General features: G+C 44.6%; 1 protein-coding gene across 2 annotated transcripts in view; it reads right to left on the bottom strand.

The window, feature by feature from the left end:
* The window catches only part of GGT5 (gamma-glutamyltransferase 5), an 83,699-nt gene that overhangs the window by 34,624 nt on the left and 23,417 nt on the right, over window positions 1-25,658 (bottom strand). For both annotated transcript variants that reach the window (XM_083148209.1, XM_083148218.1), the window contains 5 exons: window positions 16,655-16,844; window positions 8,410-8,567; window positions 7,080-7,226; window positions 5,420-5,559; window positions 2,732-2,919 (listed from right to left, as the gene is read on the bottom strand). In XM_083148209.1, the coding sequence (XP_083004335.1) occupies window positions 2,732-2,919; window positions 5,420-5,559; window positions 7,080-7,226; window positions 8,410-8,567; window positions 16,655-16,844 (823 nt within the window). The remainder of the gene's footprint in view (window positions 1-2,731; window positions 2,920-5,419; window positions 5,560-7,079; window positions 7,227-8,409; window positions 8,568-16,654; window positions 16,845-25,658) is intronic.

The raw sequence follows: 25,658 nt of genomic DNA on the forward strand, positions 1-25,658 counted from the left end.
AGTGCCGGCAAAATAGATTTTGCTGGTATGAGAGAGCTTCCTATCTGCTGGAATTACACCCGATCATGGACTCATGAGATCTCCCCTGGGAACTGTGGGAGCAGCGGTGCCTGCGGGATTGCCGGCGTCACCAAGGCAGGGATGCCGGGAACAGAAGATCCTGTGAGAGCCGCAAAGATTGATGCCACTGCAGCACTTCTAGGGCAATAAGTGTCAACATGGAGTCACAGAGAATATTACAGATTTTCTTCTGCCCACCACAACAACTATAGAATTTGCCCTAAAAACCTATGGCTGATTTACACTGTTAATGACAGTACTGGCTGGCACAACAGTCATTTACAGTATAAATCAGTCATAGATTTTTATTTGCAGTGTAAATCAAGGTTTCTCAAGCTCTGCAGCTCTCTATATATGCATACCTCCCAACATCTGATAGCAGGCAAGCGGGACACTCCTGCGGCGTAGGCCAAAAAGGGGGCTTTGCCCATGGGAAGGGGGCATGGCCTTGTGGGGATACCACATCCTCTGGCCACGCCCACATTTTTTGCCCCTCTGCATTGCTTAATAGACACTGTGCGCATGCGCACATCGTCTATTCCCTTCAGGCTGGGGTGACTCCCGACTGCCACCCCTCCCCCCAAACCGTGGGACACTGCCGGCCCCAAAATAATTGGACTGTCCCACGAAAATTGGGACGGCCCCACAGAAAAAAACGGGATGGTTGGGAGGTATGATATATGTACATACATAAACTGCCTCACATTTATTATTCATACACTTCCTTTTTCATATACATCCATTCATGATACATACACCACCACCCCTCCTCTGGTCAGCCAAGAGCACACTAAAGCCACCTTCTGCGGGGACTGGGCACCAGGTTAAAGCAAAGGGAAACTCACAGCTGGCTGGCTGGCCAGCCTGATGCTGCCCCTGCAACCGGAATTGCTGCAGCAGCTTTCCTTCCCCATGATGCTGCTCCCCATGCTGGTACATTGCTGCTGCTGCTGCCACCGGCTCTATGTTACCACTGGCCGGCTCGGCCATCATACTTCTAGGGGTTGGACAGCAACTTATATAAGAAGCACCAGTGGCATATTTAAAATAGGTGCATTGTGCACATGGGCCACTGAGTCCCAGAAGGCCCACACAACACACTGCACCCATATTTTTGATACCTACCCTGCAGAGTTCTGCGATGAAGGCAGCAGCACTGCCAGAATCTCAGTAAAACTGTCCACAGCGCCATATCTCTGGAGTTTTGCACATGCACAGTAGATTCTGAATTTTGCGGCCGGCAGAGAGGAGGGAGCCCAAACGGCGGAGGCTGCACAAGTGCCTCCTCCTCTTTTAAACCCCTGTTGAGCACTTTCAGCCAATCTACAGGGACTGGAACCCTCAGTGAATTGTCAGGGCTGCAGCTCCACTGTGTGACAATGGCCTGTGGGTCATGCTCATAAGATTCAGCCACCTGCAGCATGCAGAATCAGTATTCACCATTAGGTCCCATCTCACAGACCCGCAGCAGCGTCAGGTACACCATCACTTGCTGCAGCGCAGGCTAAGCAGTTTTAGATGGGAGCTGTCCTGTCCACTATTGCAGGTGTTAGCGTGACTAAAGCTAATTAACTACAGTATGCAGCAGCGGGCACACCATAGAGCTCTGTTGAAAAAGCAGTGGTCACAGTTGGATCCCACTGTGAACCACACAGGTGGTGCTGTACATGCATATGCCCCTTCAGAACTTGGAGCTCGAAGGTAGGTAGCTCTATTACCTCTGGGATTTATGCCTCTGTGTTAAGGGGCAAAACACAGAGGTGCTACATCCCTCCCTATTTAGGCCTTAATGCAGTGGTTCCCAAACGTTTTTTGAATCACGGCACCCTAGAGCATCAAAATGTTTTCATGGCACCCCTAGGCCAAATGTTTCTTATTGAGAAATTTAGAAAAAAAAATATTAAATTAAGTGCATTGTGTTTATATGTCACAGTTATCTGGTGAGGGACAGGATTTGCTTCTGTTTGTCCACATATATTATGATTGGCAGCCACCAGCACTGGTTTTGCCTGGTACATTGACCATAAATAATATAAATTGATCCTGGTCCACCAACCCAAGGCACCCCTGCAAGTGCCCTGAGGCACCCCAGGAAGCCTAGGCACACAGTTTGGGAATAACTGCCTTAATGCATACAATGAGTGCATTGGCTCTTATGGGCTTTAGTACCATAGGAACATCACACAAAGGGCCTAATTCATTGTGTACACATTGCGCAATTATCATGCAATGGAGCAATTATAGTCAGACTGCGCATGTGCAGATTTAATGGAGAAGTTATTGACCATTTTCAATGCGTGCATCTGCTGAAGGCTGCAAGCTTGCACATGCAAAAACATGGCACCTGTTTTGCTATTGCTGTGTTCAGTCTGCATTGCCATAAGCCAACCCATCGCCATGACGTTCCTCATGTGTATAGGCTGCAAATGTGAACGCAACTGTCACTGAACTTGGGATGGCTCCAATGGGCGTCTCTTGTCATTCCTGGGCGGCAGCTTCACTTGCTAAAATTAGCAGCTCCATAGCCTAGAAAATCGCAATTGGAATTGAATTTGTGTACAAACCTGAATTAGGTCCAATGTACGAGAGTGTTTTACTCTTTGAAATTGACAATTATTTTACAAAAAGTACTAAAACATCCCACCCCATAAAAAATGTGCCAGGCTCTTACATTTGATTGACTGAACTCGTGACAGACACAGAGTTCCCATCTTGGCTGATGACAGAGATGTGAGTGGTCCCAAATGTCTCTGGATGAATCTCCGACACATTATAGAATCTGAGGGTGTGATTGCCAGAGTTATCAATTTTCTTCCTGACTTTCTCAGCAAAACTCCTAGACAGCAAGGATGATGTGAGCTGCATGGCACGAGAGAGGAAGAGAGACAGCAGAAAAGAGAAAGGAGAGAGAGACAGTCAGAGAAAAAGATTGACGTGGAGGGAAGGAGAAAGCAAATAGAGTTAAGGATTTGTAAAAAATGGCATACATACCCCTTATTCTTACACAATGTAAACCATTGTAATAAATTATAATTTTAAGCTTTTAAACATGAGAATCAGATGTTGTAAATGTGTACCACACCCCAGCAAGTCACGCATAGTTATATAGTTATAGTTACATAGTAGGTAAGGCTGAATAAAGACTTGCATCCATCTAGTTCAACCTAGATTGTAATAGCTTATCCCTTGTTGTATAGTATGTTCTGAAATTTTAAAGACAGATTTTGTTACTTATTCGTACCCATGGATGTTTTTAACCAATAAATGTTTATCCAACCTTATTTTAAACATATTTATAGTGTCTGCTGACACCACTTCTCCAGGAAGAGAGCTCCAGAGTTTGACTGCTCTCACTGTAAAGATTTTTTTTTCTTCTAGATGAACAGAATCTTTTTTCTTCTAATCTAAACTCGTGCCCTCCAGTCCTAGATTCCTTTCTAGCAGAAAAAAGGGTGTTTGACAGTTCCTTATATTGCCCCCTAATATATTTATACATATTGAGCATATCCCCCCTTAAACGTCTTTTCTGTAGTGTAAATAGTCCTAAATTGCTTAATCTTTCCTCATAGCTTAAATTCTCCATTCCCTTAATAAGCTTTGTTGCTCGCCTTTGAATTTTTTCTAATTCTATGATGTCCTTTTTATAGTGTGGGGCCCAGAATTGTACTCCGTATTCGAGGTGCGGTCTAACCAATGATTTGTACAGAGGCTTAATTACTTTTGAGTCCCTAGTTTCCATGCCCCTTTTAATACATGCTAGAATTTTGTTGGCCTTTTTTGTTGCTATATTACATTGATCACTACACCACAGTTTGTTGTCTATTTGGACTCCTAGTTCCTTTTCGAGTACTGAATTACCCAATTCCTCCCCGCTTAGCTTATAACTAGCATACTGGTTATGTCTCCCAAGGTGCATGACCTTGCATTTGTCCACATTGAACCTCATCTTCCACTTTTTTGCCCACTCATCTAGATTGTCAAGATCATTTTGAAGTGTGGTGACATCTTCTGATGATTTAATAACTCTGCTCAGTTTTGTATCGTCCGCAAAAATGGATACATTGCTGAGTAAACCCATCCCAATACCGTTAATCAAAATGTTAAAAAAAATGGGCCCTAGAACCGAACCCTGAGGTATTCCACTTAGTACTGGTATCATATTTGATACGGCACTGTTCACAACCACTCTTTGTTCTTTATTACACAGCCAGTTCCACACCCATCTACAGATATTTGCCCCTAATCCCAAGTCCTCCATTTTATTTATCAACCTCTTGTGTGGTACTGTGATGAAGGCTTTAGAAAAATCTAGAAAAATCACATCTACAGCGTTTCCATTATCAAGGTTTTTGCTAACCTCTTCATAGAAACCAAGTAGATTAGTTTGGCATGAACATTTTTTCACCAACCCATGCTGTTTCTTACTGAGTAAACTATGAAGGTCTAAATATTCCTGGATACAATCTCTTAAAAATCCTTCAAATAGTTTACCCACTATTGATGTTAAACTAAAAGGTCTGTAATTAGCGGGATCCTCCTTTTTTCCTTTTTGAATAATGGCACTACCTCTGCTATTCTCCAGTCTTTTGGTACCTTTCCTGATGATAGTGAATTATCAAAGATATAATGTAGAGGGGAAGCTAATTCCTCCCTTAATTCCATTAGTACCCTAGGATGAATCCCATCTGGCCCAGGTGATTTATTTGTTTTGATTTTGCTGAGTCTCAATATTATTTCCTCGGTAGAGAAATCAGTATTGAGGTCCGGCTTGTTCATCCCAATTGTGGTACTGTACGTGTGCGTTCCACAGTCTGCTCTCCCTTAGTAAACACTGATGAGAAGAACTCATTTAACACATCTGCTTTTCCCTTATCCTCCGTAAAACTTTTTCCAGTGATATCGGTTAGTGGGCCTATGTTGTCCTTAACTATGCGTTTACTATTTATGTATTTGAAAAACTTCTTGGGGTTAGCTTTGCTTTCAGTGGCTATGCGCTCTTCACAATCCCTTTAAGCTACTTTGATTGCCCCTTTGCAAAAAACGCCTCCTCATTTAAGTTATTTTTATAGAATTTAAATGTTTTTGTTTTATTGTTGATTGCTGACCTAACTTTTTTGTCCAACCATGGAAGAGATCGATGGTAACCACACCAATGGCCATCTCTATGCTGAACTATGGCTAATGAGGCACTTCTTATGTAACAAATGCTTCCTTTATGACAAATTGGGTGAAAATGATGCAACTTCCGCCCACAGAATTTGTCTACGTTGTCAAAGATCATATTTTGTACAGATGTCTACATTTGTTTTCTGGTAATATTGTATGACTTGTTCTTCTAAAACCCTACTTATAGTCATACCTCCTGAATGTCATTATCTTTCAAAGCATCTCTCAGTTTGTCCCGCTGTCCATTTGCGAATTTCAAGGCTTCTATGATACGATGGTAGGTCTGTATCTGTTGAGTCTCATTCTGCATAGCGCTCTTATCAAAGTGATACCCTAAAACCAAATATCCTATTTTATTTTTCATCTATACATAGGTGATTAAAATCATTGTATACTGTGTCAGTGTAGACATAGCCATGTTCTTACCAGCATTATCTGTCATTGAAGCTAAATGCCAATGCCATTGGTAATATCTATAAACATCTAGGGTAGGAACTACTAATCCACTCACCTTAACAGTGGCGGTTTTTACCTATGGGCTGCAGCCCCCCCAGGTAAAATCTGCCACTGTAGTGAAGCCAGATGCAGCCTGCGAGACTGCTCTGGCTTCACTATGACTGGCTGTGACTTCCTTCCATTGGAAGTCTGACCTGCCAGTCACCAAGGCAGTCCCATTGGGAGACGTTCCCTCCCTCTGGGACAGCCTAAAAAATACGTAGTCTGCGCATGCACAGTACCCACACCTACACTGCACCTGTGTTGGTCCCTGTGCTGTGATTTCCCTTCTATGGGCTGTTGCCGAAACAGATCATAGAAGCTGGCTGCTTGCGCAGTACTGATGTCGCTGCAGCGCATGCACCAGTCCCGGCACCTGTCATCATAGTACAGGCACTGGGAACGCGAAGGGGCCAGAAGGAGTGGCGGCAGTGGCAGCAGGAGGGGTGCCAGCATCGGGACCAGTGGCAGCCCTCCTCCTGCAAAAAGGTACCACCCACCACTGCACCTTAGGAAGGGTATGAACGGAGTCACAACCGTATTGTCCATTATGCAACCATGGATCCTAGGGCCCAATGGACACTGAGGGGCCCAGTTTGCTGTGGTATGTTGTACCATGGAAAAAGTGTCCGCAAAATTTACAATTCCAAGGGTTTATTACTAAAAGCAACAAAATCTCCTCAATGTAATTGGCATACATGCTCAACCTAAGCTCCTTTTGGTGATTTACAATGTATTTAATAATATATTTTGTGGGCATTTAATATACTACTCTACTGAGATTCACTTTACTATAAGTAGGATAAGTCATACGCTGTAGACGTTCTGTGCAGTTACAGAAACTGTGATCAATACAGACTATGAAATTGTAAATATCGGAACGTAGAAAAATCCATAGCTGAGCTGTGAGTGCGCTCTAACCAGTTGTCTGACTTATCTGTGATCAGCCACCATGCCGATGGGGCAAGAGCACCAGGCCAAAGAACACCTGTATGTTTGGGAGTGCCGGTTGCTATGGGGTATTTATCAAAGCTTGTAGAGATACAATTGTGAGAGATAACATGCCAACCATAAAGCCTATACGTCATTTTTCAAACACAGCCTGTAAAACGTAAGACAGAAGCAGATTGCCTGGTACTGTGGCTGTCAAAATTGTATCTCTCTACCAGGTGTGATACACACTCTCCTAAAAGAGGAGCAGTACCATAGTACAGCATCATCAGTTCTAATAAATACCATCTTCTGAAGTCACTTTATTCACAATATAAATATTAACTGGTGATGACATATTTATCCCAGTTAGTTGCGCAGAACAGTCACAGAGGTGCCTTGCCTAGCAAATCTTCCTGTGGTCTTACCTTGAAGGATATTAAGGATGAAGCTAAGCAAAGCTCCCCCTGCTGGTGGAGGAGGAGAATATAATGTGTAGCTTCCAATTGACAAACTCAATGGTTTTACTATTTGCACCTTATAATTTCTAAAGTCATCCAGTGTCAGAACACTTCCTAGTGCAAGAAAAAAAACAATAATGTTTATCAGGACAGATCTTTTAAGATTAAATATAAAATAAGGGATTGAGAGGATATAACGGAAAAGGAAAGAGAAGAAAAATTGATGGGTAAATATTCCACGCAGAGTTGGCTACATGTCTGTTTGCAAATAGTATCTTGTGTGTTTTTCACACTATGCATTCAACAAAGGAAGAAGTTCTCATAAAATCTGCCAACTCTCCCAGAAGCTGCAGGAGACTCCTGATTTTTTAGTAATCCCCAGTACCCTTGGAAGAGTAGCTGGCTCTCTTGCATCCCGCTCGCTTCCTAGTGAAATGGTCAGAATGTGGAGAACATTGGGAACAGCAGGTTTCTTTTTAGATGACTGGGATACATTTAATAAAATTGTATTATTTAGCACACCCCTTGGTGGCAGATCCACAAATTGCAGCATTGTGTTCCGCTATGAAGGCAGGATCTAATGATGCAATGGCTCTGCCCCATGCAGTTCTATGCAAAATCACATCTCTCTGGGCATCTCCTGAGAGGAGTACAAAAGAAGTTGGCAGGTATGTATTGGAAGTACTGTACGTGAAAATACATCTGTCCACCAAGTTCAGTTTGGCAAGAGGCATGGTGCAGCAGAAGTGGGTTAGACAATGCATGATTACTGTCGTTGTGAAGTAGGGAGTGGGACCAGGATAACGCAATTCAACACAAATCATGCCATCAGGCATGAAGTGAGTGGCTGCAGCCAAGTGATGGCCGGCTCTAGGAGACTTGCAGTTGTGTCTGGGTGGTTGTGAGCACCAACTGATTGGAGGGAGAGTAGGCAAGTATGATTGTAGGGTTATAGTGTGCATTGATATGATGACAAACAAGGGGCCAGGTGAACCACAAAACACGTACAACTCTGCATTGGGGTGAATATACACATTTCATGCATACAATGTGAGAGCACCTGTGCCCAATGTCAATCCAACTCTGAATACGGCTGTATGCATTTATTTTATGGGCAAAAACAATGTAAGTTTGAAGCTATCAATTTAAGATACATGTCTAGTTGACTAGAATGCAGCTGTCAGTTCACTAGTTCCTTGTAGATGGGTAGATAATGGGTTATTATGATTTGTCTAGGACAGAAATAGATACTGCTAAAGTATGAAGGAGAAAGGTACAAATTGGGACAGAAACTCACCTTGCTTGTGGAGATCCTCTAGCATTTTCTCTGCTATGGAACCCTCATAAAAGCTGTCAGCTCCTTTGTCTGCCAATATCCTGAGAGTGTGCCCTAGCTGGGTGAAGTTTACAAATTGTCCTTCCTTTAACACTTCCTGATCCTTACATAACAGCTCACTAGGAGACAGAGACACAATCTATTTGCCACTATAATGGAAACTACTGAGGAGGAGAGGGATCTAGGTGTCACTATTTCAGGGGACTTAAAAGCAGGTAGGCAATGTAACAAAGCAATGAAGAAGGCAAGTCAGATGCTTGGTTGCATAGGGAGAGGTATCAGCAGTAGAAAGAAATAAGTAATAATGCCACTGTATAGATCATTGGTACGACCAGGGGCGGATTGGGGACTAAAAGTGGCCCTGGAAATTTCCTGGAAGTGGCCTCATGTAGGCGGCAACAAATCAATAATAGGTGGAGCCAGCATAACAGTAGACGGCATTACTACAGTACATCACTATTCTTAGAAACACTGATGACAGGCAAGACTAAAGCATCAATAGTGTCTGCAACTATACAGCACACATTGCAGCACCCTTTGACTGATATGGCACACTTAACAGCACCCTTGCAGTAAGAAGAACAATATATATATTTTTTTTCTTTTAATTAAAAATAGAATAAAATAGAATAAAAATAGAATTATATAGCACACCTAGCAGCACCCCTGAAATTATACAGCACACATTGTATCACCCTTGAAATTGTACAGCACACATGGCAGCACCCCTTGACTGATATGGCACACTGATAACAGCAAACTTGCAGTAAGAAAAAAAACAACAACATTATTTTAATAAAAAAAAAAAAAAGACAGCTGCCCTGGACTGATACGGCACACATGGCGGCACCTCTGGACTGATACGGCACACATGGCGACACCCCAGGACTGATACGGCACACATGGAGGAACCAGTCAGACACAAAGAGAAATATGTTTAGGGATGCCGAAGAGCCAACATCATGTGCATACATACATTTCTACACCACCACCCTCATACATACATACATACATTAATACACCGCCACCCTCATACATACATACATTTATACACCGCCACCCTCATACATACATTTCTATACCGCCACCCTCATACACACATTTCTACACCGCCACCCATATACACACATTTCTACACCGCCACCCATATACACACATTTCTACACCGCCACCCTCATACATACATACATACATACATACATTTCTACACCGCCACCCTCATACATACATTTCTACACCGCCACCATCATACATACATACATTTATACACAGCCACCCTCATACATACATTTCTACACCACCACCCTCATACATACATACATTTATACACCGCCACCCTCATACATACATACATACATACATTTATACACCTCCACCCTCATACATACATACATTAATACACCGCCACCCTCATACATACATACATTAATACACCGCCACCCTCATACATACATACATTTATACACCACCACCCTCATACATACATACATACATACATTAATACACCGCCACCCTCATACATACATACATTTATACACCACCACCCTCATACATACATACATTAATACACCGCCACCCTCATACATACATACATTTCTACACCGCCACCCATATACACACATTTCTACACCGCCACCCATATACACACATTTCTACACCGCCACCCTCATACATACATACATACATACATACATTTCTACACCGCCACCCTCATACATACATTTCTACACCGCCACCATCATACATACATACATTTATACACAGCCACCCTCATACATACATTTATACACCGCCACCCTCATACATACATACATACATTTATACACCACCACCCTCATACATACATACATTTATACACCGCTGCCCTCATACATACATTTATACACCACCACCCTCATACATACATTTATACACCGCCACCCTCATACATACATACACCCTGCCGCTCTCATACACACATACACCCTGCCGCTCTCATACATACACCCTGCCACTCTCATACATACACCCTGCCTCTCTCATACATACATACATACACCCTGCCGCTCTCATACATACACCCTGTCGCTCTCATACACACATACACCCTGTCCCTCTCATACACACACATATACATACACCCTGCCGCTCTCATACATACATACACCCTGCCGCTCTAATACATACACCCTGCCTCTCTCATACATACATACATACACCCTGCCACTCTCATACATACATACACCCTGCCGCTCTCATACATACACCCTGTCGATCTCATACATACACCCTGTCGCTCTCATACATACACCCTGTCGCTCTCATACATACATACATACACCCTGTCGCTCTCATACATACATACACCCTGCCGCTCTCATACATACATACATACATACATACATACACCCTGCCGCTCTCATACATACATACATACATACACCCTGCCGCTCTCATATATACATACACCCTGCCGCTCTCATACATACATACATACACCCTGTCGCTCTCATACATACACCCTGTCGATCTCATACATACACCCTGTCGCTCTCATACATACATACACCCTGTCGCTCTCATACATACATACACCCTGCCGCTCTCATACATACATACATACACCCTGCCGCTCTCATACATACATACATACACCCTGCCGCTCTCATATATACATACACCCTGCCGCTCTCATACATACATACATACATACATACACCCTGTCGCTCTCATACACACATACACCCTGTCGCTCTCATACATACATACACCCTGCCTCTCTCATACATACATACATACACCCTGCCGCTCTCATACATACATACACCCTGCCGCTCTCATACATACATACATACACCCTGCCGCTCTCATACATACACCCTGCCGCTCTCATACATACATACATACATACATACACCCTGACGCTCTCATACATACACACGATACATACATACACCCTGCCTCTCTCATACATACATACACCCTGCCACTCTCATACATACATACACCCTGCCGCTCTCATACATACATACACCCTGCCGCTCTCATACATACATACACCATGCCGCTCTCATACATACATACACCCGACAGCTCTCATACATACACCCTGTCGATCTCATACATACACCCTGTCGCTCTCATACATACATACACCCTGCCACTCTCATTCATACATACATACATACACCCTGCCGCTCTCATACATACATACACCCTGACGCTCTCATACATACACACAATACATACATACACCCTGCCTCTCTCATACATACTGTACATACACCCTGCCACTCTCATACATACATACACCCTGCCGCTCTCATACATACATACACCCTGCCGCTCTCATACATACATACATACACCCTGTCGCTCTCATACATACACCCTGTCGCTCTCATACATACACCCTGTCGCTCTCATACATACACCCTGTCGCTCTCATACATACATACACCCTGCCACTCTCATACATACATACACCCTGCCGCTCTCATACATACATACACCCTGCCGCTCTCATACATACATACACCATGCCGCTCTCATACATACATACACCCTACAGCTCTCATACATACACCCTGTCGATCTCATACATACACCCTGTCGCTCTCATACATACATACACCCTGCCACTCTCATTCATACATACATACATACATACACCCTGCCGCTCTCATACATACATACACCCTGACGCTCTCATACATACACACAATACATACATACACCCTGCCTCTCTCATACATACTGTACATACACCCTGCCACTCTCATACATACATACACCCTGCCGCTCTCATACATACATACATACACCCTGCCGCTCTCATACATACATACATACACCCTGTCGCACTCATACATACACCCTGTCGCACTCATACATACATACACCCTGCTGCTCTCATACATACACCCTGCCGCTCTCATACACACATACACCCTGCCGCTCTCGTACATACATACACCCTGCCGCTCTCGTACACACATACACCCTGCCGCTTTCATACATACATACACCCTGCCGCTCTCATACATACACCCTGTCGCTCTCATACATACACCCTGTCGCTCTCATACATACACCCTGTCGCACTCATACATACACCCTGTCGCTCTCATACATACATACACCCTGCCACTCTCATACATACATACACCCTGCCGCTCTCATACATACATACACCCTGCCGCTCTCATACATACATACACCATGCCGCTCTCATACATACATACACCCTACAGCTCTCATACATACACCCTGTCGATCTCATACATACACCCTGTCGCTCTCATACATACATACACCCTGCCACTCTCATTCATACATACATACATACATACACCCTGCCGCTCTCATACATACATACACCCTGACGCTCTCATACATACACACAATACATACATACACCCTGCCTCTCTCATACATACTGTACATACACCCTGCCACTCTCATACATACATACACCCTGCCGCTCTCATACATACATACACCCTGCCGCTCTCATACATACATACATACACCCTGTCGCTCTCATACATACACCCTGTCGCACTCATACATACACCCTGTCGCACTCATACATACATACACCCTGCTGCTCTCATACATACACCCTGCCGCTCTCATACACACATACACCCTGCCGCTCTCGTACATACATACACCCTGCCGCTCTCGTACACACATACACCCTGCCGCTCTCGTACATTCATACACCCTGCCGCTCTCATACATACATACACCCTGCCGCTCTCATACATACCTACACCCTGCCGCTCTCATACATACATACACCCTGCCGCTCTCATACATACCTACACCCTGCCGCTCTCATACATACATACACCCTGCCGCTCTCATACATACCTACACCCTGCCGCTCTCATACATACATACACCCTGTCGCTCTCATATATAAATACACCCTGTTGCACATACCACCACTTTTATACATACATACACTGCTGCTCTCATACATATTTACATACACAGATGGTGTCATATATATACATACATGCACCCACCGCCACTCTCATCATACATATATATGCAAACATACACGGCCTCTCATATATCCATCCAATCATACGACACACCTCCTCCAGCTCCATAAATATATACAACCCCCCACCCTCCCGAGTCCCCAACAATACAACAAATCCCCAGTGCAGCCCCATACGCAATTGCAAACACCAACTCCCTCTTCTCCCCCTCCCCCCACCCCTTATTATAACAAACTATAGTGCGGCACCAAATGAGTATAGTAATCCCCCACCCCACTGGCCACCACATTCACACTGACACCACCTGCCCTGGGTGGTGACTTCATCAGCCACCCCTACTCCGGGGCGGGCATCAGTTCACAGAAAGGGCTCATTACTGTTACCGCTGGAAGCCTGCAGTGCTACCATCTTCCTGCTTCTTATTGCACTGCCGCTTCGTACGATGGGGCACTGCTTCCGGCTCCTTAGTCCCGCTGGACTGTTCGGCGAGTCGGAGCTCCTGCCGCGGGGGCAGCAGTGGAACCTGCTGTGCCTTCTGTGTACTGTACTGACTGCACACAGGAACCCGGGCCGCGGTGTGGCGCACATCAAAAATGTGCAGTGACAGGTCGCTCTCGCTTGATAAATTGCGGGCCCTCAAAAACGGCCGGGGCCGGCCCAAATAGCTGATAATGGGACTGGCTTGGGGGGCAATTGTCACCCGGCCCAGCCCGCCACTGGGTGTCAAGCAGAGCAAGAGACAGTGTCAGAGAGTGAGACAGAATGAAAAAGGATGTTAAGAGGGATAGAGGGATAGGGAGAAAAGAGTATAGAGTGGGGCATGGAAAGGGGACTAAGTAAAAACCGGACCCGGATAAGACACCGGAACGCCGGACCAGACATCAAACTCTGCATTCCGGAGCTTATAGTGTCTGGTCCGAGGGGTGTCCCATGCGGGGGGTGTCTTGTCCGGGGGGATGCCTGTGATTGCTCACACCAGGGACTTGGGGAAGGGGAGATTACAGCCTCCCTGTGTGGTCTGGACCGTTCCAGTTTTTATTACACCCCCGGACCATGCGGTGAGGCTGTATTCTCCCCCCTCTCCTCTCCCGGGTGACAGGTGCGAGAGCAGCCCCATCAGATGGAGCACCCCCGGACAGGACACCCCCGGACCGGATACTACAAGCTCCGGAATGCAGAGTTTGATGTCCAGTCCGGCATTCCGGTGTCTTATCCAATTCCGGATTTTACCCATACCCCATGGAAAGAGAGTGAAAAAGACAGGAGAGAGAGATAACCAGTAGTTAGAGTGGGGAGGGGGATAGGGGAATGGAGAAAACAGAGGAGAGTAGGGGATTTAAAAGTCTTGAGACATCACTTTATGTACCATATATTTACAAAGATTCCCTCCCCCTCCTCCTCCGCAGTACTTGAGTGAATTGTGTCCTCTTTCTGTTCTGAATCTGTACGCTGCGCAGTGTGTACCTGTCCTGAAGCAGTGGCAGAGAGTTCCTAGTCAGCAGGCTCACGATTACTGGGTCTTCACCACGTTTCCTCACCAGAGCAAGCACCTTGCCAGCGTCAGCGGGGTGATCATCATCACGGGAGTGCGGCGCTGCTCTGGGGTGCGCACTGGAGTGCGGCGCTGCTCTGCTGGTGGGGTGCGCACTGGAGTGCGGCGCTGCTCTGCTGGTGGGGTGCGCACTGGAGTGCGGCGCTGCTCTGCTGGTGGGGTGCGCACTGGAGTGCGACGCTGGTGGGGTGCGCACTGGAGTGCGACGCTGCTGGTGGGATCAGCGTGTGATGATGAGGTCAGCATAGCCCGGGACCACGACGCTGCTGGTGGGGTGATCATGCTTGCTGGGGAGCTGCGTAGAGCCGGGCGGCCCCGCCTCCTCTGACTGGATAGAGCAGGGGTGGCCAACCTGCGGCTCATTAAGGAGAGAGACGCAGATTGGCCACCCCTGCTCTATGCAGTCAGAGAAGGCGGGGCCGCCCGGGGACACGGGCTCGGGCTGCTGCCTGCCGCCGCGTACAAAGTGCAATGAGGGTCCTGGCCGCAATTCGGCCTCAATCTAATCGGCCTCCCGGGAAACTTCCCGGTCAGTTTAATGGCCAATCCGCCCCTGGGTACGACCTCACCTAGAGTATTGTGTTCAGTTCTGGAGGCCATATCTCCAGAAGGATATAAATACATTAGAGACTGTACAAAGAAGAGCAACTAAAATGGTGCATGGCCTACATCACAAAACGTACCAGGAAAGACTAAAAGATCTTAATATGTATACTTTAGAGCAGAGAAGGGAAAGGGGGGACATGATAGAAACTTTCAAATATATCAAGGGCTTTAACAAGGTACAGGTGGGAGACATTCTTCACAGGAAGAGGAGCAACAGAACTCGAGGACATGCACTGAAACTAGAGGGAGGAAGATTCAGGGGAAATGTGAGGAAGAATTTTTTCACAGAAAGAGTAGTAGATAAGTGGAATAGCCTCCCAACAGAGGTGGTAGATGCAAATACAGTAGTACAATTTAAACATGCTTGGGATAAGCATATTGATATCCTTACATAAAAATAAGGATCAAATATGGTTTGAGGTAACATGTTTAAAAAAAGGGGCAGACTAGATGGGCCAAGTGGTTCTTATCTGCCGTCAAATTCTATGTTTCTATGTATCACACAGCTTTCTGTGTAGCTGATTATACATGGTAGAAGATGGAGAAAGGAGCTAGAACTTTCATACAGGGGTGCCAAGAGGGGGAGGGGGAACTAAATACCCAGGCCCAGGTATTACAGAGAAGCCCAGTGGGGGCCCTGGTCATTCCCCCATTACCTGGAAACAGGAGCTGCAGCAGTTCTTCTTCTCAATCCAGCATACACTACTGCAGCGTGGCCAGGGAGGCACTTAAAGAACTATTTTTTCTGTATTTTATTTAAGGGTGCAAGGTCCCACCTCCCACCGAGAAGTACCTAATCTTCCACCTGATTAGGCCACTCCCACAGAGAAGTACCTGGGCTCAGCCAGGTTCTCTGCTGCCCTATTAAGAGGTGCAAACATTGATTCACCTGTAAGCAGAGAATTTTTGAGGCATGTGTTCAGTACAATTTGGTTTTTTTATTTGCATAAAAAAAATGACCAAATCTACATGAGCCCATTTAGTGTTGCAGTGTTACAATGGCTACACACATAATGTTGTTTAGTATTTGTATTACTCCAGCTCTTGTACTTACCACAAACTATGATTCTTTATTAGTTTTTTGAAGGGCATCAGGAATTTGTTCAGAGTACTTGAGACCTTTATTCCATCTTTAACTAAATTAATTGTTGGGTGAAAGAGTGATTTCCATGGCAACCGTCCATGCCTCTGGTGTGCAACCTGGTATCCTCTCAGCTCTCCTGGCACCCCGATCCATTGCACTCCTGCATGGGACAACCTGAGGTTAGGGGATACTAGATCAGTTATTTCTGTTACCCTTTACTAAACAGCCAACCAAACAAATGATGTCTCCACTTCAAACTAGGCTTGAGCGAGTTTGGTTTACTTAGATCTCAAAGCGGGATCTTATTGGATATCCAAAATACGTGCCACATAGCCAATCGGAAAAATCCGAAATTGCGATACTTTGGTTGAAAAGTAAATCCGAGTAAATCCAAATAAAACCAAACTCACTCATTACTTTAAACATTTAACAGGCAGTTGGTAGCCACGTTTCCCTTATTAATTTGTCTACCAATTACTTATTAATAGTTTCTTATGTTGTACAGCATATTCCATTGCGCTGTACAATTGGAAACACTCATAAAATAACCAGGGTACTCATAGACAGACATAGAGGAAACAAGGCCCTGCTCGCAAGCTTACAATCTATAGGGAACCAGGCATTGATACACAAGGTCTTACAGTCATATCCCGTCGACGGATCTATGATGTCTAGATCGACCATGTTATGGTTGATCATGCTTAGTTGAACGCGACTATTTAGACTCCTAAAGATAGTCGACCGCGTCTAGATCGAAAGAAACAGAAGTTAGACTCAAATATTAGGTTGTGAGAGCATGGTCGACGGTCACATGGTCAACATGAGTTTTTCAAATGTTTTTGGTGCAGGTTGACTTGGTTCATACTTTACTATCCAAGTGTCCTGAATCATGACAAGTGCAGCGAGCCATCCGAGGGGATACTTATACCTATGTAGACATAGTCACCAAAAAATGTTTAAAACTTATGTCGACCATGTGACCGTCGACCACGCTCCCGTAGATCTAACACTTGAATATAACTTTCGTTATTGTAGATCTACTGTAGATCTACATGCGGTCAACTATCTTTAGGCATCTAACTAGACAGGTTGGACTAAGGGTGGTCTACCATAACATGGTCGATCTAGAAAGCGTTGATCCGCTATAACATAACTGCTACAGTACCTACTGCATAATGGTCCACCAGATTGCAGAGGTTGTTGGTGGGATGTATGATGTGGTCATGCACCAATGGTGGTCTAGGGTCAGGAGTATAGGAATGTGAGAGAGTAAATATGTGAGAATATGTTTGGGATGTAGAGTGAGAATGCAATTGGACAGGAAAGTTTATGAAGGTAGTCTGGGTGGTTCCGGAATATGATAAGATGGCCTGCAGAGTGGAATTTTCAGAGAATGGTTGTAGGTTTGGAGACTAGAGGATATTCAGTTTGAGGTGGTGAGATGACATCCAAGATGAAATGTCAGAAAGGCATTCAGTGACACAGACCAAAACAGATGGTGAAAAGACTTCAGAGGATAGGTAGATTTGAGTATTAGCCATTTACAGATGATACTGAAATCCAAAAGACCTGATTAGTTTGCCAAAATATGTAGTATAGATTGAGAAGAGCAGAGAAATTAAGTCTGTGTCCAGTGGTCCAGTGGTACTCAAACTGATATAGGTAGCGAAGGGTTAGCGGAAGGTGGCTTGTAGTATCGGAGCAAAGATAGACGTTGGTTTCTTGGATGTTCACAGCCGGGATTTAGCTTCTATCTTGGCTCTGATACTACAAACTACCTTCCGCTAACCCTTGGCAGATGGTCCTTCATCAGGTGGAGGACCCTAGAACACCTCCACATACTCAGGCGGACAGTCCGTCATCAGGCGGTGGACAACAGTGCACTTTTTCATGAGGCAGTGGTTCACACTTCACAGACACCATCAGGAGCAGGATGACATACCAAGGAGAGCGGCCATGAGCTACTAATCATCGGACAATTTTCAAAGTTCATATGTGTGCTACTACAAGCCCAAACATGTACTAACCTTTCAAGCTCCATTCCGTATGGAAATAGTAAGTGTGCAATAAGAACTGCATTTATTAACCAACTAAGGAACATTACTAAGAAAGGAGGTTGAGCATAGAGCTCAATCCTGTATTCTGAACTGAACCGTAGTAGGTGGTGAACAATTATGTGCATTGAGGCAGTGCTCGAAGTGGAATTTTAGAAGTGGGGGTATGGAAATTGAAACAACCCCCCCCCCGGGACCCTCACTCCCCTACCCCTCCGAGACCCTCACTTTCCTATACCTCCTAGGACCCTCACTTCCCTATCCCTCCCAAGGCCACATAGTATCTCACCTGACCCCCACTTCCCCCATCCATACAGCAGCAGATCACCTGATGTGAATGCAGTTCCTCAGCAGCTGGGCTGAGGCTATGGACTGTAGTGTGGATCTGTGGTGGGTGCAGCTGCTTCTATCTTACAGACTGGGGGCCAGACAGTGCTGCACTCGCCACCAGCAGCAGTCCCCCCACAGGCCAGAACCCCAGACTAGCTCCCACCTCAGCCTTCATGCCACCAACCCCCTGGGTCTGGCGCACGCTGTTGCCTCACTCACCCTCCGGGTCCAGTGACCACTGCAGCTTCCTTGCCCGGGGGTCCGGCACCTGCTCCAGCCTCCATCTCCTGAGTCCGGCGGCCACTGACTGCAGCTTCCACTGCATCTTTTCATTGGATGGCGGCTGTGAGACGTGATTGGCTAATGCCAGTATTAAAAAAAATCCATCTTCTTTTGATTGGCAGCCAGTCCCTGAGAGCTAGGATTGGCTGTCAGCAAGTGCCGACTTCTTCAAACTGCAGGGGGGACCAGATACGGCTATCCTGACTCCCGTCACAGCGTGTTGCTGCCACCAATAGAGAGGTGTACCTAGAGGGACACCTCTCCTAACAATACTGCTGCTGTTTCAGCGCTAGGAAAAAATATGGCATCCCAGCGCTGGTACAGTCTAGAAACTGGCAAAAATGAAGTGGCGGCGTATACCGCCCCACTTCGAGAACTGCATTGCGGTATAATATCAGAATAATATTATGACTAATATTTTAATTGTACTTTATCAAAGTCAACAGATTTTTTATGTTTGTTCTGATTATTGTTATTAAATACATTATATTGACAAATTGTGCTCTCTGTGCTTTCTATATCTCTTATGCTTTTGTATAAGACAAGAATGGTGAATATTGTCAAAAGTAGCAGAGAAATATAGAAGAATAATTATTGAGTAATGACCTTTGGACTTACCAGTGACCAGATCATTCAGTGCTGGAATGTTAAGAATAAAAACTTGATTGAAGTTGAAGTCCAATAAGTTGTGTGAGTTAAGAAAGTGTTTGAAGCAAGTATAGGCAAGTCTCTCAAGTAGCTTGCAGGGGCATGGGAGAGATGGGACGGTAGTTTGAGAGAGAGTTTGGGTCTGAAATTGAGTTTTTCAAAATTGGAGTAATGACTGTATTCTTGAATAGTGAAGGATAGATACCAATAGCGCAAGAGAGATTTCAGGCTTTAGTTAAGGTTGGGATGGGCACAGAAGACATATTTTTACTTATTTGTGAGGGCATAGGATCAAGAGGAGAGATAGTAGAGTAGGAGGAAGGAAAAGTGTATATACTTCTTCATCTTCAACTGTGGGATCAAATGAAGAGAAGATGCCAGAGAGTTTATGTAGGGAATTGGGCAGGTCACTCACACTCACAGAGGAAGAACATACCATTTCATCTTGGTTCTTATCAATCTTGTCCTTGAAGTAGGAAACAAGGTCTTGCACGTTGCTAGAGTAGAGGTGAAATGTTGGAAATATGTTGTTTTGGCAGTGTCCAGGGCATTACCATAAGAGTGGTAGACAGTCTTATATGTGAGGTAGTAGGTTGGAGTATGAGATTTGGGGCCTGATTCTGGTTCACTTGCAAAAGCAAATTCTATCTCTAATGGACAAAACCATTCTGCACTGCAGATGGGGCAGATGTAATGTGCAGAGAGAATTTGATTTGGGTAAATTATTTTGTTTCTGTGCAGGGTAAATACTGGTTGTTTTATTTTTAAACTGCAATATAGATTCTCCGACCCCTTGCCTGTTTACATCCGGCTATCTAGCTACCACCCACTTGCTTGCACCTCTTGTAATCTGTCTGTCTCCCCTTCCTACTAGATTGTAAGCTCCTCCGAGCAGGGCCCTCTTCCCTCTTGTTGTCAAAGCCCTCTACTCTTCACATTTCACTCACAGCTCTCCTATACTCAAACACTCAGTGACAATCTTCGTCCGCATACTCATCTCCATCATTGGCCTCAAGCCTCTTATAGTATGTTGATTGAGTCCTCACTACTTATATTTAAGCTGTAATGTGTATTGAATTGTGGCGCTCTTTATTTGTACTCTATTTTTGTTATTTATTCAATGTAATACTGTTTTGTCTCCCTGTACTGTTCCTTTGTAAGGTGCTGCAAAACACTTGTGGCGCCTTATAAATAAAATAATAATAATAATAGATATCAGTTTGAAGTACAAACCCCACCCAAAATTAACTCTCTCTGCACATGTTACATCAGCCCCACCTGCAGTGCACATGGTTTTGTCCATTAAACAGAGAATTTGCTTTTGCGAGTGAAGCAGAATCAGGCCCTTTAGACACTGATGTTTAACTTTATGTGAAAGCTTTTGTAGGTGTCTAGTTAATGAAGGTTGATAGGCCTATGTGGAGTGTGATGAGTAGCTGGAGCTACTTCAACAAGGGCAATTTTTAAGGGTAAATTTACTAAGATGGAAGTTCTATCGAAGATGGGATATTGCCCATACCAACCAATCAGATTCTACTATTTATTTAGCACCTTCTAGAAGATAAAAGATAGAATCTGATTGACTGATTGACATCCCATCTTCAATAGAACTCCGATCTTAGTAAATGTACTTCCTAGAGTCTGGTCCAGTTGTTATAAAGCCATCTCAGGAGAAGTGAATGTAGAAATAGGTGAGGGCAGTTGTTGCAGAGAAGTAGAAAGTTCTGAATTGTGTTAATATTTCTGATGATTTAAGTAGGATTGGAGGACTTCAGTGACAATGAGTTTGAAGTAATGGAGGCGAACATGCAGGTGATAAGGTTCTGATCCGAGAGAGGGAAAGTAGTGTTATGGTGTGTACACACGGTGAGATCCCCTTGCTATTCGACTAATGCTATGTACACACGGGTACAAACAGCATGAGATTTTGACTATATAGTCAAAATCGCATCGGGATCACATGCAGATCGTATGCAGATCGCACAGGTTTTTTACCTTGTGATCCCGATGCGCGCTCCCGTGACAGCACAAATCGAAACCCAGATAGACAGGGCAGCAATGACTATATAGTGCAAATCTAATGCAGATTGTATGAATTGTATGTAAATAGTACAGAGTTTGCAAAGATTGTATAGCACTCGAATCTTAAGTCGAATAGCAAGGGAATCTTACTGTGCAGTGGCAAACGCAGGATTTTCAGAAGGGGGTTTCCAGAGGGGCGGAGCAAAGCACGGAGGCGGACACTTAGGTGACCCAGTATATGCCGGGTCAGTTAAAGTATTATAGATAGACCAAATGTATATAAATAATAATAATAATAATAATAATAATAAAAAAATAATATATATATATATACATACATACATACATATACATATACATACACATACATACATACATACATACATACATACATACATACAGGGGCATCAACAGCAGTGTAGACCCCTGGGCATAGCAATGTATTGGGGCACCTACCGACCCTCCAGCGTTAGGGGTGGGGGAAGCTTTGATGTCCCCCGGGTGGTAGGGGGTATTATAGCAACCGCTCAGCATGTAGGGCCTGGATCAGTAATTTCCACTTATTACCAGTTTACTGCACAGATGGTGGGAGGTGGGGTGGGAGAAAGGGGCATTGGGCTGAATGAAGGGACCCTGATACATAACTTCCAGGGTGGTAGAGGATGTTTAATATACAGAAGAGGGGTGTATAGTGGAGTGGGCTTATTATTCATCATTTTCTGGTGGGAGGACAGCTTGCTTGACTGCAGATATCTCCAGTTCCTGGAAATAGATTGCTTAGATTTTAATGGAATTATAAACTAGAGAATCCCACCTACCAAATGGTTCCCAAGGGCCAATTTTTACAATTCTTATACCCATGAAAAGAGGGGACCCTCAGCTTTCAGCTGAGGGCCCTTAGACTCCTGGGAAGGGTTTCTGGGTACTCAGAACCCCCCCCCCCCCCCCCCCCTGCGTGCGCTACTGCTGTGAGTAACACTGCAAAGATGGTAAAAATCAGAGAAACATTCTTTGGATCAAGATTTTAGTGTAAAATATATATTTATTTTATTTATTACAGTACTTGTTAAGTGGAACTGAAAGCACACCGAAATAAAGACACACAATGACATAAAATCCTTTATTTCATTTATTTTACATAAAAATAGTACCTCACACAAACCCTCTTTTACCCATGTATTGCTAACTTAAGTGTAGCAATCTGAGGTATTCTCTTCATTCTTCTAGAAAAAAGTGACATGGACACTATAACTTTGGTGTAACAATCTAGTTGTCTGTGAGCTAGTTGCTGCTGAGAAGTAAATATAGCTTTCTGGTTATCTTACTACCACCAGAAGCTGATGAGAGTTGTGTCAGCCAAGGCAGCAGTCTGTACTATAGATAAATGGGGTGGAGGCCCTAGAATCTGATGCATGCTGGGTGGCAGACTTAAGTGGTACAGTATGTGTTAATATTGTACTAACTACAGTATAGACTGGAAATGAGTGAAAATGTATGTTATACCCTTTCAGACAGAAAAAAAGACCCGGGAATTTCCCTGCTCTTGCCGTGTCGACCCGGGTTTTTCTTCTGTCTGAAAGGGTCAACACGGGTCTAAAGTTCCGGGACTTCGACCCAGGTATTTACCTGGGTTTTTCCCGTGTCAGACACGTGTTTGCGGCTGTGTGAAAGGGTCCGACCTGGGTTTTTCTCCCGACTATTGAAAAATCATGCTGATTGGCTGTGCAGCATGGCGCTGCGTGATTGGCTGATCTTTACAGCTTCCCTGATTGGCTGAGCGGGCGTGGCAGTGGCGTGCAGCGCAGCACTAAATGGCCATGGCACATTGGAAAGATGAGGAGATCCGTTTAATGCAATGTTTAATGTTTAATGCAATGCAGTGAGCAGACACCTCCCACTTTTCATGATCTCATCTCTGTGTGCCTTTAAAACTGTCCTTTTCTTATGACACACAGAGTTTTGCAGGAAAAATCCGGCTTCTGTGTTAAAGGGGTCGACACGGGAAAATACCCGGGTTTTTGCTCCTGTGTGAAAGGGGGTCAGCCCCTTTCTGCCTAGTTCTACCCGGGTTTTTGTATCCGGAAATACCTGGGTTTTTGGGATTTTTCTGTCTGAAAGGGGTATTATTGAGGTTAAAAATAGCGTAGGACCAGACAAAAAAAAAGCAACATATTCTGCAATTTTAGCTGTTTAAAAAAAATACAAATCCAAAACACAAAAGACAAAACATGGAAGGGTGGTGTTTTGGAACAGATCCAGACCCAAAACACGGCAGGAGATACAGACCCGAAACGCGAAAAAATTGCCCGATGCACACCCCTATTAGAAAGCCATGAAGGAAATGCACTTGATCAGCCCAGTCTATTCTGTTGCCAGCTCTGCTCCAAAAAAAGCTCAACAGGGCCATTAGCATGCCTACAAGCAGGGCTAGTGCTAGTGTGTTCGGCACCCTCCTGCAAATTTGTGCCCCCTCATACTTTACAAAGGGACATCGCACACCGAAAACAAGATGTGTAGTCTCACAAGGAAGGGGCATGGCCACACAATAGTATTCCCATTCCAAATAACACCACACAGTAGCACAATCTTATTCATCTTATACAGCACCAGAGCTGTAAGCAGCTATTTTGGTGCCCTGTTCAAGAAAGGGAATTGGTGACCCACCACCACACAGAAAATAGGGAGAGTGCGCGCCGAAGGGGCATAGCTTCACGAGGAAGGGGCATGGCCACATAACAGTACCAATAACACCGTTATTACATATTATGCCACATGTCGTAATGCCCATTACACATTATGCTTCACAGTAGGGCCCCTTACACAAAATGAACACAGTAGTAGCGCTGCTTATGCATATAATGCCCACAGTATTAGAACCCTTATACATACATAATGTCCACAGTAGTGGGGCCGCTTACATATAATGCCCACTATTGGCCACAGTAGTAGCGTTGCTTATACATGATAGAGACCCCTTGGGGTCTGCATAGTCATATGGGGAATAGATAAGAAATCCTTTGTCCCAGAGGGTCGTGCAAAGCACATATGAACAATAGAAGATTTACAATAATTTAAACATGGGGTTGCAAAATATTCTGCTTACATTTAGCTTTGCAGCGTTAGCTAAAAGCAGCTCTTTAATTAGGCAATATAAAGACCTACACCCAGGTTTGAGGAAGTACTGTATGCCCAGACTGTCTCAGAAGAACCACAGAACCAGTTAAAAACAGTTTTTGACCATATGTAGTAAAAACAGATTCTGGGGAAATTCCAGAATGTCAGCATCAGGGTGTAGATAGATGGGTGGTACAGGATGAGCCAATTTAAATGAATAATTCCACCCAAGTGAACAAGATGGATGACAAACGTGCTTACGCTTGCTACGCAGATCATGTCTAAACCATTGTTTGGATTTGAGGGATAAATGAAATCACGTGATCCGGGTCGTGTCCGGCAGCTGAGGAGACGTCCCCCGCATGTCCAACCCTCGGAAATGTGTTAGGCATGACACGCCTGAGTCTCATGTATAGACGTGATGACGATCTCCGGGGGAGGGTGGACAGTCTCGATCTACGCTATACGTCTATACGTGAAACTCACGCATGTCAAGCCTAACACATTTCCAGGGGTTGAACATG

The sequence above is a fragment of the Crinia signifera genome, chromosome 1 (assembly GCF_055691185.1).
Source record: "Crinia signifera chromosome 1, ASM5569118v1, whole genome shotgun sequence".
Classification (NCBI taxonomy): Eukaryota; Metazoa; Chordata; class Amphibia; order Anura; family Myobatrachidae; genus Crinia; species Crinia signifera.